This window comes from Vulpes lagopus, chromosome 7 (assembly GCF_018345385.1).
Source record: "Vulpes lagopus strain Blue_001 chromosome 7, ASM1834538v1, whole genome shotgun sequence".
Classification (NCBI taxonomy): Eukaryota; Metazoa; Chordata; class Mammalia; order Carnivora; family Canidae; genus Vulpes; species Vulpes lagopus.
The window spans coordinates 106959954-106973712 of record NC_054830.1 but is presented as its reverse complement, the minus strand read 5'-3'; the positions used below and the strand labels follow the sequence as shown (position 1 = coordinate 106973712).

The following is a 13759-nucleotide window of genomic DNA, read 5'->3' as shown; positions in this document are numbered from 1 at the left end:
AAGGGAGACCATACACCCATACAGGTCATTAAGCCAACAGTGATTTAAGTGCAGAAGGAAATCTTTAACTTTGATTACTCAGTTTACTTAGCACTACAAATGAGGTCTAAAATTCCAGATGGTAAAGCAGGCCACGGGAGGTAAAGAGAAGAGTGGGCAGTGAATCCAGAAAATACCACAGACAGACAAATTTCTGTGCCCTAAAACTACTGTGATTTGGTGGCTTCAAAGTTAAATATACACAACCATATATTGCTTCTCCTCAGTAAATTACATATCTCAAAATAGCTCAAATTCCTTGTTTTCCTTCCAAATGCAATGTTCCATTCACATGCCACCAGATGGCAGAGAAGATTAGAAAATAAATTCTTAAATACAATTAAAAAATAAAAACCAAAAAACAACTTTTCTTACACTTGGAGAAACCCAGCCCTCTGGAAATATGGGAAGAGGCTGCAAACTCAAACTTTTTTTTTTTAACTCAAACATTTTAAAGTAGGAAAGCACTTACTTTTTTAAAGGCTTCCAAAGACATAAATTTCGCAATTTTCCTCCAGGTGATACTGGAAAAATCTGTTAAAAATGTATATCAAGACAGTATAGCCAATATTATCTCAAAATAGTTAGGCAAATTTGTAAGTTCAGAAAACAACTAAGAATCACTTTAACTTAAAAGGAAGCTCCCAAAACCAAACGAACAAAAAGGTAAAAAAAAAAAAAAAAAAAAACACAAATACCACTGCCTTGGCCATGCGCTTCCTTGAGGAAACGCAACTGCCATGCCATTTCCTGGTCATCCCCACTCAGATATCCGTCAGAAACCTCCCAATCAACCTGTCCCACACAGGGAACCTACCAGGCTCCTTCCACACTTCCTCTTGCTCCTGTTGCTTGCTTCAGTCAAGAGTATTATCATCCACCTGGTTGCCAAATTCAGAAACCCACAGGTCGGCCTTGCTACTTCTGTAACCTTCCACCTGCAAACAGTGAGTATTTTATCATTCCTTTCTCTTCATCTATTGCTTTGGAAGTAATGCGCTGGTTTTTCTCTTTTAGTAGTTATCCCAAGAAATGACCATGTGCATATTTACTTTATCAAAACCAAAGTTAATGAGTATCTTTACCCTATCTTCAGGTGATAGGAGGATCTTTTAAAATCCATTACACCCAACCTCCGTATTAAATTATGGTGGTTGTTGTTGTGTAATTTACTTTTTTAATCATCCTGGGAGGTTATTACTGTTTTATAAAATCAGTGTTTGTTTACATTCAGTGTTTACCCCTACATTTGCCACCTTCTTTGCTCTTCTTTCCTCCTTGAACCTTGAATCTTCTCTCCTTCATGAACTCTTTCCTCAAGGAACACTTTCCTTCTGTCTCAAATACATCCTTTAGAATTTCCTATAGGTAGTATCTGCTAGAAAGGAACTCTCGGCCTTCTGTTTGTCTGAAAAAAAGTCTTTCCTTTGCTCTTATTTTTGAAATATATTTTTGTTTAATACCAGGTCTACACTGGCAGATGTTTTATGTGATCCCTTTACAGATACCATTCCACTCTCACCTGATTTCCATTGTTGCTGCAAGGAGGTTAACTATTAACCCAACTACTGCTCCTTTGAAAGTCATCCACACTGTTCCTCTGGTGCTTTTAGGTTTTTGTTTGATTGTTTTGTCTATTTGTTGCAGTTTCTATAATGTGTCTTGGGTGGATTTCTTTTTATTGACCCTATATGGGATTGCTGAGCTTCTTTAATTTATTCTAAAAGAATTTCAGTCATTACACCTTTAAATAGCAACTCTAGGCCCATTATTTCTCAATTTTCCTTACATAATCCCAACTAAATGAATAAATCCTCTTCCTCTATCCACCACACATCTTAATCCTACTTCCATATTTTCCATCTTTTTCATCTCTCTTGAAAGCATTCTTGATAATATCTACAGATCTATCCTCTAGTTCACTAATTCTCTCTTTAGCTTTGTTCAATCTTCTGTCAAACCATTAAACTGCATTTTTATTAGGTTATTTATTTACCATTTCTAGAAGTTCTATTTGGTTCTTCTTCAAATATTTTCTACACCTTTTTATAATTTTCCTTTTCCTGAAGATAATTTTAGGCTTGCGTTTTATCTTTTTAAATATTGTAAGCATAGTTATAGTAGCCATGGAAGACCAGGTTATGTGCCAATAATAAATGACTCAAATACCCCACAAAACATTATGTTTTGTGTTTTCTATGTTCCCTGTAGGTCAGCTGCACTACTGACCCATATATTCTTTGCTATGAAACCAGGACTGATAGATAAGCCATTATCTGAAACATTAATGCTCATGGAAGAAAGGAAAGAGTGTTATGACCAAGAACAAGCTAAGACTTAAATCTTCTGGAAAGAAGCAATATAAGTCACTTCTGCTCATTTTGAGTACAATCCTCTTATAAAGATGAGCACCAAATCCCATGAATAATAAAAAGCCCATCACAGCCCATGCTCATTATTGAATATTCAGTTCCCATCCCATCACATACAAAATACTTACCTTCTCCTTAAAGGAGAAGACCCTAGAGTCCCACACCATCACTGGTTTGAGCTCAAAGTCCAAGATCTCTGAATGATATGTGTTCATTTCTACAATAAATCTAGAAGAGGTTCATTTTAACCTAGATACCTGTGAACTAGTAATACAAGTTATTTGTTCCACCTCACCCTGATATATATGATAAAACAGAGTCAGGATAATTACAATAAATCCTCCCATTTGGAAAGGAGAAAAAAGGGGGGGAGGGGCAAGATGGCTGAAGAGTAGGGTCCCCAACTCACCTGTCCCCACCAAATTACCTAGATAACCTTCAAATCATCCTGAAAATCTACAAATTCGGCCTGATATTTAAAGAGAGAACAGCTGGAATGCTCCAGTGAGAAGAGTTCGCGCTTCTATCAAGGTAGGAAGACGGGGGAAAAAGAAATAAAGAAACAAAAGGCCTCCAAGGGGGAGGGGCCCCGCGAGGAGCCGGGCTGAGACCGGGGCGAGTGTCCCCAGGACAGGAGAGCCCCGTCCCGGAGGAGCAGGAGCTGCACCAACCTTCCCGGGGGAAAGGGGCTCGCAGGGAGTTGGAGCAGGATCCCCAGAAAGGCGGGGACGCCCTCGGGCTCCCTGGGACAGTAACAGAGGAACTGCGCCCCGGGAGATGCGCCGAGCTCCCTAAGGGCTGCAGCGCTCGGCGGGACCGGAGCAGCTCGGAGGGGCTCGGGCGGCGGCTCCGCGGAGGGGGCTGCGGGGGCAGGAGCGCGAATCCAACACCGCAGGCCCCGGAGCACAGGGCGCCGGGACACAGCCCAGGATCCGGCCTCCCCCAGGGACAGGCAGAGGCCGGGAGGGCCCAGGTCAGCAAGGACGCTCCTGCCCCGAGCTGAGCAGATCAGCGGCCCCGCCCGGGAGCCCCCAGGCCCTGCAGACGGAGAGCCCCGGAGTTACTGCGGGAGCTGACTCCAGGGTCCCAGAGCTGCCGCCCCACTGTGGCTTCCTCCCGGGGCCTCACGGGGTGAACAACCCCCACTGAGCCCTGCACCAGGCAGGAGCAGAGCAGCTCCCCCAAGTGCTAACACCTGAGAATCAGCACAGCAGGCCCCTCCCCCAGAAGACCAGCTAGACGGACCAGTTCCAGGGGAAGTCAAGGGACTTAAAGTATACAGAATTGGAAGATACTCCCCCGTGTGTTTTTTGTTTTGTTTTGGGTTTTTTTTTTTTCTGTTTTGTTTCCTTCCCCCACCCTTTTTTTCCCTCTTTCTTTTTTCTTCTTCTTTTTTCTTTTTTTCTTCCTTTTTTTTTTTTTCTCTTTTCTTTCCTTCTTTCTCTCCTCTCTTTTTCTCCTTTTCCTAATACAACTTGCTTTTGGCCACTCTGCACTGAACAAAATGACTAGAAGGAAAACCTCACCTCAAAAGAAAGAATCAGAAACAGCCCTCTCTTCCACAGAGTTACAAAATCTGGATTACAATTCAATGTCAGAAAGCCAATTCAGAAGCACTATTATACAGCTACTGGTGGTTCTAGAAAAAAGCATAAAGGACTCAAGACACTTCATGACTGCAGAATTGAGAGCTAATCAGGCAGAAATTAAAAATCAATTGAATGAGATGCAATCCAAACTAGAAGTCCTAACGACGAGGGTTAATGAGGTGGAAGAACAAGTGAGTGACATAGAAGACAAGTTGATGGCAAAGAGGGAAACTGAGGAAAAAAAGAGACAAACAAAAGACCATGAAGATAGATTAAGGGAAATAAACGACAGCCTGAGGAAGAAAGGAGCTAGAGAAAAAACAGCAAATAGATCCTACACCCAGCAGAAGAAGAGAGTTAATAAAGATTCGAGCAGAACTCAACGAAATCGAGACCAGAAGAACTGTGGAACAGATCAACAGAACCAGGAGTTGGTTCTTTGAAAGAATTAATAAGATAGATAAACCATTAGCCAGCCTTATTAAAAAGAAGTGAGAGAAGACTCAAATTAATAAAATCATGAATGAGAAAGGAGAGATCACTACCAACACCAAGGAAATACAAACGATTTTAAAAACATATTATGAACAGCTATACACCAATAAATTAGGCAATCTAGAAGAAATGGACGCATTCCTGGAAAGCCACAAACTACCAAAACTGGAACAGGAAGAAATAGAAAACCTGAACAGGCCAATAACCAGGGAGGAAATTGAAGCAGTCATCAAAAACTTCCCAAGACACAAAAGTCCAGGGCCAGATGGCTTCCCAGGGGAATTCTATCAAACGTTTAAAGAAGAAACCATACCTATTCTACTAAAGCTGTTTGGAAAGATAGAAAGAGATGGAATACTTCCAAATTCGTTCTATGAGGCCAGCATCACCTTAATTCCAAAACCAGACAAAGACCCCACCAAAAAGGAGAATTACAGACCAATATCCCTGATGAACATGGATGCAAAAATTCTCAACAAGATACTAGCCAATAGGATCCAACAGTACATTAAGAAAATTATTCACCATGACCAAGTAGGATTTATCCCCGGGACACAAGGCTGGTTCAACACTCGTAAAACAATCAATGTGATTCATCATATCAGCAAGAGAAAAACCAAGAACCATATGATCCTCTCATTAGATGCAGAGAAAGCATTTGACAAAATACAGCATCCATTCCTGATCAAAACTCTTCAGAGTGTAGGGATAGAGGGAACATTCCTCAACATCTTAAAAGCCATCTATGAAAAGCCCACAGCAAATATCATTCTCAATGGGGAAGCACTGGGAGCCTTTCCCCTAAGATCAGGAACAAGACAGGGATGTCCACTCTCACCACTGCTATTCAACATAGTACTGGAAGTCCTAGCCTCAGCAATCAGACAACAAAAAGACATTAAAGGCATTCAAATTGGCAAAGAAGAAGTCAAACTCTCCCTCTTCGCTGATGACATGATACTCTACATAGAAAACCCAAAAGTCTCTACCCCAAGATTTCTAGAACTCATATAGCAATTTGGTAGCGTGACAGGATACAAAATCAATGCCCAGAAGTCAGTGGCACAGCTATACACTAACAATGAGACTGAAGAAAGAGAAATTAAGGAGTCAATCCCATTTACAATTGCACCCAAAAGCATAAGATACCTAGGAATAAACCTAACCAAAGAGGTAAAGGATCTATACCCTAAAAACTATAGAACACTTCTGAAAGAAATTGAGGAAGACACAAAGAGATGGAAAAATATTCCATGCTCATGGATTGGCAGAATTAATATTGTGAAAATGTCAATGTTACCCAGGGCAATTTACACGTTTAATGCAATCCCTATCAAAATACCATGGACTTTCTTCAGAGAGTTAGAACAAATTATTTTAAGATTTGTGTGGAATCAGAAAAGACCCCGAATAGCCAGGGGAATTTAAAAAAAGAAAACCATATCTGGGGGCATCACAATGCCAGATTTCAGGTTGTACTACAACGCTGTGGTCATCAAGACAGTGTGGTACTGGCACAAAAACAGACACATAGATCAATGGAACAGAAGAGAGAACCCAGAAGTGGACCCTGAACTTTATGGTCAACTAATATTCGATAAAGGAGGAAAGACTATCCACTGGAAGAAAGACAGTCTCTTCAATAAATGGTGCTGGGAAAATTGGACAGCCACATGCAGAAGAATAAAACTAGACCACTCTCTTTGACCATACACAAAGATAAACTCAAAATGGATGAGAGATCTAAATGTGAGACAAGATTCCATCAAAATCCTAGAGGAGAACACAGGCAACACCCTTTTTGAACTCAGCCACAGTAACTTCTTGCAAGATACATCCACCAAGGCAAAAGAAACAAAAGCAAAAATGAACTATTGGGACTTCATCAAGATAAGAAGCTTTTGCACAGCAAAGGATACAGTCAACAAAACTAAAAGACAACCTACAGAATGGGAGAAGATATTTGCAAATGACGTATCAGATAAAGGGCTAGTTTCCAAGATCTATAAAGAACTTATTAAACTCAACACCAAAGAAACAAACAATCCAATCATGAAATGGGCAAAAGACATGAAGAGAAATCTCACAGAGGAAGACATAGACATGGCCAACATGCACCTGAGAAAATGCTCTGCATCACTTGCCATCAGGGAAATACAAATCAAAACCACAATGAGATACCACCTCACACCAGTGAGAATGGGGAAAATTAACAAGGCAGGAAACCACAAATGTTGGAGAGGATGTGGAGAAAAGGGAACCCTCTTACACTGTTGGTGGGAATGTGAACTGGTGCAGCCACTCTGGAAAACTGTGTGGAGGTTCCTCAAAGAGTTAAAAATAGACCTGCCCTACGACCCAGCAATTGCACTGCTGGGGATTTACCCCAAAGATGCAGATGCAGTGAAACGCCGGGACACCTGCACCCCGATGTTTCTAGCAGCAATGTCCACAATAGCCAAACTGTGGAAGGAGCCTCGGTGTCCATCGAAAGATGAATGGATAAAGAAGATGTGGTTTATGTATACAATGGAATATTACTCAGCCATTAGAAACAACAAATACCCACCATTTGCTTGAACGTGGATGGAACTGGAGGGTATTATGCTGAGTGAAGTAAGTCAATTGGAGAAGGACAAACAGTGTATGTTCTCATTCATTTGAGGAATATAAATAATAGTGAAAGGGAATATAAGGGAAGGGAGAAGAAATGTGTGGGAAATGTCAGAAAGGGAGACAGAACATAAAGACTCCTAACTCTGGGAAACGAACTAGGGGTGGTGAAAGGGGAGGAGGGCGGGGGGGTGGGGGTGAATGGGTGACGGGCACTGAGGGGGGCATTTGATGGGATGAGCACTGGGTGTTATTCTGTATGTTGGTAAATTGAACACCAATAAAAAAATTTATTATAAAAAAATCTCATTATGTATTTTTCAAAAATAGAACTACTCACCACTCTATCAGAGCTCATTCACTGTTCATGTCAACAACTGGCATCACGTATGTCTTATCTGGACTTTCACACATAAAATTTAAGAGTAATATGGGGTGCCTGGGTGACTCAGCGATCAAATATCTGCCTTCGGCTCAGGGAGTGATTCCGGGGTCCTGTGATTAAGTCCCACATCAGGCTCCCCGCAGGGAGGCTGCTTCTCCCTCTGCCTGTGTCTCTGCCTCTCTGTGTCTCTCATGAATAAATAAATAATCTTTAAAAAATTTTAAGAGTAATATGAATTGTGTAATATTGCAAAATATTCCTCAGCTGCCATGGACTACTGTTAAAAACATCAACCTAATTTGTAAGTAGAAACACAAACTGGAATACAAAGAAAAACAAGAAAATGGATGGTTAGCAGTATTGGAAAGTGACTAATTCATTATGCAAGAATTTATTGCTTTTATGCTAAGTTCATTAGTTCGTTTCACCTAAGAACTTCTGGCACTTCACATCCTCTCCACACATCAGAGCAGTGTCCACAACCACCATCAACAGCCCATAATCTTTATTACACTTGTTCTGAGGACATTAGGGCAAGAGACGAAAAGTATACTTGGAGTCTGAAAGGTGTTAGTCACTAGAGTGAGTAAATGTTTGGATTACAGGTTCAGCTCTACTAGGGCTAATTGCCGTATCCCAAATGACACTTTTTTTTTTAATGTTTGTGATTTCTGGGTCCTCTCATACAAGATCCAGGGTAGAGGCTGAGGTCTTGAGATAATACTGTATGTTTCTGTGAGTCAGGTCTTGAGATAATACTGTATGCTTCTGCGAGTAAATAGGTCATCTAGGATCTACTGACATGTAAGGGAAAAACAATTACTTCAAGCAGGTTATCATAATGAAAGAGCAGTTAACAGAGAGTCCTTGACAGAGGTAAAGACATCTGCAGCAAGGTGAGAAAAAAAGGAAACCTTTCTTTACCATACTTCTATTATAATACAGTCATACACAGATGACTAGGACTCTGAGTTTAGGTGCTCCTTTATTTTTCAAGATGCTCCTCAATCTTCATTTCTCCCAGGTAAGTAAAAGTATGGGGTCAGAGAATCACCTACTATATTAATTAATGCTTATCAAGGTATAGCAGACAAAAGACAATAAAACATGTTTTAGAATTAAAAATAAAGTATATAATAAAATAAGAGTGTGACTATCAAGGTTGTAAGGGCTCTAGAGAGATGGGAGACATCAGAGGCTTAGTTCTTTCTTTGGATACTTTTATCGACTTCAATGCCTGCTCTCCGAGGCTATTAGTCTATAAACCAGCTTTTGCAATTAAAACCATGTATTTTAACTGATGCAAACAAAACTCTAATGCTCACTAAATTTTTATCACCAGTAAGGATAGGTTTATACCAAACATCCCCTTAAAAAATTAAAACCAAACCAAACCCTGTGGTTTCACCATTTCTCAATCTCCCACACTCATTCTACTCTTTGGAAAAGGATGCAGGAATAAAAAAACAATGAACTCTGCTCTCAACCTAGATTATATACTTCTAAGAGATATTACAGAAAACAATAATATAAGTACCACTTACTGAATATCTACTATGTGACAAAATTATCCTGCCAGACAGATGGTAATGGTCACCTAATAAAAAAGGAATCAAAAACTCAGAGATAAGCTCAAGGTAGAGAATATGGGAGAATCCGGGTTGAAAGCCAAGTCTATGCAATTCAAAGTCAATGCCTTTCATTATCTTTACCAATATTATAGACAACTAAGATGATCTCTTAGTATCTACCAATCCTGTGTCCATTTTTAGCTTTGCCAGTATTCTATGTATGGAAAAGATAATGTTTTTCAGTAAGCCTCAGACTTTTCCCAAGTTTGCTACTCCCTAAACTTTAAGTACAAACAGGTAAGTAAGTACCAGAACACCAGTAATAAGTGACTGGGGAAAGAAGAGGGATGTGCCTTAAACCACTCTGACCACATTTGCTCTTCAAATTCCTATAGAAGAGGAGCCTGGCCTTCACTTTTGTAGTGGACATCCCACCCCCTGCCACCTACTCCAACCACCCAGGGACCTGGCAGGGTTCTAATAAAAACAGACAGAAAACAATTTCAAGGCTGTTAACCACTTGGGAATTTTGAGTTTCATACTTTGGATGAGGAAACAATTGATTTACATAGCTTAGTTTTAAAATTTGGGGGTCCACTGGCAGAAGATATTTGCAAATGATATATCTGATAAAGGGTTAGTATCAAATATATAAAACGTAAAAATATATAAAGAACTTATAAAATTCAACACCCAAGTAACAAATAATCCAATTTAAAAATGGGCAGAAGGAAAAAAAATGGGCAGAAGATATGAACAGACATCCTCCAAAGAAGATAGACAGATGAGGACAGGCTGGGTGGCTCAGCAGTTTAGCTCTGCCTTCAGCCCAGGGCGTGATCCTGGAGACCGGGGATCCAGTCCCATGTCGGGCTCCCTGCATGGACCCTGCTTCTCCCTCTGCCTGTCTGTCTGTCTGTCTCTCTTTCTCTGTGTCTCTCATGAATAAATAAAAATTTAAAAAATCTTTTTAAAAAAGTAGACAGATGGCCAATAGACACATGAAAAGATGTTCATCATCATTCACCATCAGAAAAATACAAATCAAAACTACAATGAGCTATCATATCACACCTGTCAGAATATCTAAAATCAACAACACCAGAAACAAATGGTATTGGGGAGGACATGGAGAAAAAAGACCACTCAAGCACTGTTGGTAGGAATGCAAACTGGTGCAGTCACTGTGGAAAACAGTATGGAGGTGCCTTAAAAAGTTAAAAACAGGGACGCCTGGGGTAGCTCAGTAGTTGAGCATCTGCCTTTCACTCAGGGCGTGATCCCGGGGTCCAGGATCGAGTCCTGCATCAGGCTCCCTTTGAGGGGCCTGCTTCTCCTGCTGCTTGTGTCTCTGCCTCTCTCTCTGTGTCTCTCATGAATAAATAAATAAAATCTTAAAAAAAAAATAAAAGTTAAAAACAGAACTACCCTATGATCCAGCAATCACACTACTGAGTATTCACCCAAATAATACAAAACCACTAATTCAGAGAGATGCATATACCTCTATGTCTATTGCAGCATTATTTACAATAGCCACATTATGAAAGCAACTCAACTGTCTACTGACTGATGAATGGGTGAAGAGAGTGATACACACACACACACACCAGAATATTACTCAGCCCTACAACAGAACAAAATATTGCCATTGATAATGACATGGATGGAGCCAAAGATTATGGTGTTAAGTGAAGTAAATCTGTCAGAGAAACACAAACATCATATGATTTCAGTCATATGTGGAATTTAGGAAACAAAACAAATGAGCAAAGGGGAAGAAAAAAGGAAGACAAATCAAGAAACAGACTCTTAATCATAGTGAAAAAATTGATGGTTACCACGGAGAGGGGAGTGAGGGGAATGGTTGAAATAGGTGATGGGGATTAAGGAGTATTATGATGAGCACTAGGTGATGTGTGGAACTCCTGAATCACTATATTGTACAGCTGAAAGTAATATCACATTGCATTTTAACAAAATGGAGTTAAAAACTTAAGAGAAGGGATCCCTGGGTGGCTCAGCAGTTTAGCACCTGCCTTCGACCTAGGGTGTAATCCTGGAGTCCTGGGATCGAGTCCCACAACAGGCTCCCTAAAGGGAACCTACTTCTCCCTCTGCTCTCTGTCTCTCATGAATAAATAAATAAAATCTTTAAAAAAAACTTAAAATAATTTTTAAAAATTAAATCTGGGGCTCCTTCACTGAATCACTGAGTTAGGAAATACTTCAAAACATTGCTACTCTATCCACTCTGGCATGCAAGAAGATCTTCCAGCACACTCAATATTCTAAAATCCTGTTTCTCAAAGCCTTCAAACACTATCACTATAAGGAAATATATCTTTTATTTAGTCTAAATCTCACTTTTTCAGTCTTTTGTAACAATAAGGAACAGACTCCTTCCTGCGATAATTTCTCAAATACAGAAGAGGGCTTTTCAAACCCCCACTTTTCATTCAGCAGCTCACGTACTGTCAGTTTCTTTTTTTTTTTTTTCTCATTCAACTTTTGTTTTAATGGGTCTCAAAATTCTGTAACAGATTTTTGGTCAAGTTATTTCCATTAAAAAGTACTGATTTTAGAAACTAATAACTTAAAACTGCCACACACGCCCAAAAAAAATAAAGTCTTTTACTATTAAACTTAAATGGCCAACTGACACAAACAGTTCTGAGACTGTTCTTCCACCACTGATTAAGACTGGGATGGCAGGTATTGGGGATAATATTCATTTAGCCTTCTGAGCTTTCTGGGCAGACTTGGTGACTTTGCCAGCTCCAGCTGCCTTCTTGTCCACTGCTTTGATGACACCCACAGCAACCGTCTGTCTCATGTCACAAACAGCAAAATGGCCCAGAGGAGGACAGTCGGAGAAGCTCTCAACACACATAGGTTTGCCAGGAACCATATCAACAATGGCAGCATCCCCAGATTTCAAGAACTTGGGACCATCTTCCAGCTTTTTTCCAGAATGACGATCTTTTCCTTCATCTCAGCAAACTTGCAAGCAATGTGAGCTGTGTGACAATCCAGCACAGGTGCATATCCAGTACTGATTTGGCCTGGATGGTTCAGGATAATCACCTGAACCGTGAAGCCAGCTGCTTCCATTGGTGGGTCATTTTTGCTGTCACCAGCCACGTTGCCATGACAAACAGCTTTGACAGATACGTTCTTCATTGAAGCCCACATTGTCCCCAGGAAGAGCCTCACTCAAAGCTTCATGGTGCATTTCAACAGACTTTACTTCAGTTGTAACATTGACTGGACCAAAGGTGACCACCATGCCAGGCTTAAGAACACCAGTCTCGGGATCCCTGGGTGGCGCAGCGGTTTGGCGCCTGTCTTTGGCCCAGGGCGCGATCCTGGAGACCCGGGATCGAATCCCACATCGGGCTCCCGGTGCATGGAGCCTGCTTCTCCCTCTGCCTGTGTCTCTGCCTCTCTCTCTCTCTCTCTCTGTGACTATCATAAATAAAATAAAAAAATTAAAAAAAAAAAAAAGAAGAACACCAGTCTCCACTTGACCCACTGGGACAGTACCAATACCACCAATTTTGTAGACATCCTGGAGAAGCAAACGCAAGGGCTTATCAGTTGGACGAGTTGGTGGCAGAATGCAATCCAGAGCTTCCACTGGCATTCCCATCTTTACGGGTGATTTTCCATCCCTTGAACCAAGGCATGTTAGCACTTGGCTCCAGCATGTTGTCACCATTCCAACCAGAAATTAGCACAAATGCTATTGTGTCAGGGTTGTAGCCAATTTTCTTAATGTAGGTGCTGACTTCCTTAACGATTTCCTCGTATCTCTTCTGGCTGTAGGGTGGTTCAGTGGAATCCATTTTGTTAACACCAACAATTAGTTGTTTTACACCCAGTGTGTAAGCTATAAGGGCATGCTCACGGGTCTGCCCATTCTTGGAGATACCTGCTTCAAATTCACCAACACCAGCAGCAAAAATCAGGACAGCACAGTCAGCCCGAGATGTGCTGGTAATCATGTTTTTGATAAAGTCTCTGTGTCCTGGGGCATCAATGATGGTCACATAATACTTGCTGATCTCAAATTTCCACAGGGAGATATCAATGGTGATACCACATTCACATTCAGCTTTCAGTTTATCCAAGACTCAGGCATACTTTAAGGAGCCCTTTCCCATTTCAACAGCCTCCTTCTTAAATTTTTCGATAGTTCTTTTGTCAATCCCACCACATTTGTAGATCAGATGGCCAGTAGTGGTAGATTTACCCGAATCCACATGTCCAATGACGACGATGTTGATGTGAGTCTTTTCCTTTCCCATTTTGGTTTAGGTTTAGTGGTGGTTTTCATGACACCTGTGTTCTGGTGGCAAATTCGTTGCGAAAAAAAGACGTACTGTCAGTTTCAAAGTGATTCGTGAAAATCTTATATAATAACTGATATTTTCTGGGAAATGTGGGGCTAACTTTAACTTTAAAAGCATTTTTAGGGGCAGCCCCGGTGGCTCAGCGATTTAAGTGCTGCCTACAGCCCGGGGTATGATCCTGGAGATCCGGAATCGAGTCCCACATCAGGCTCCCTGCATGGAGCATGCTTCTCCCTCTGCCTCTCTCTCTCTCTCTCTCTCTCTCTCTCTCGAATAAATAAATAAAATCTTTTAAATAAATAAAAATAAAAGCATTTTTATTAATCTCATAAGTTATAGC

General features: G+C 40.8%; 1 protein-coding gene across 3 annotated transcripts in view; it reads right to left on the bottom strand.

Moving 5' to 3' along the window:
* Positions 1 to 13759, bottom strand: part of KLHL3 (kelch like family member 3) — a 283446-nt gene that overhangs the window by 171470 nt on the left and 98217 nt on the right. For all 3 annotated transcript variants that reach the window (XM_041761278.1, XM_041761281.1, XM_041761279.1), the window contains 2 exons: positions 857 to 977; positions 512 to 573 (listed from right to left, as the gene is read on the bottom strand). In XM_041761278.1, coding sequence (XP_041617212.1) covers positions 512 to 573; positions 857 to 916 — 122 coding nt within the window. In that variant the 5' untranslated portion in view covers positions 917 to 977. The remainder of the gene's footprint in view (positions 1 to 511; positions 574 to 856; positions 978 to 13759) is intronic.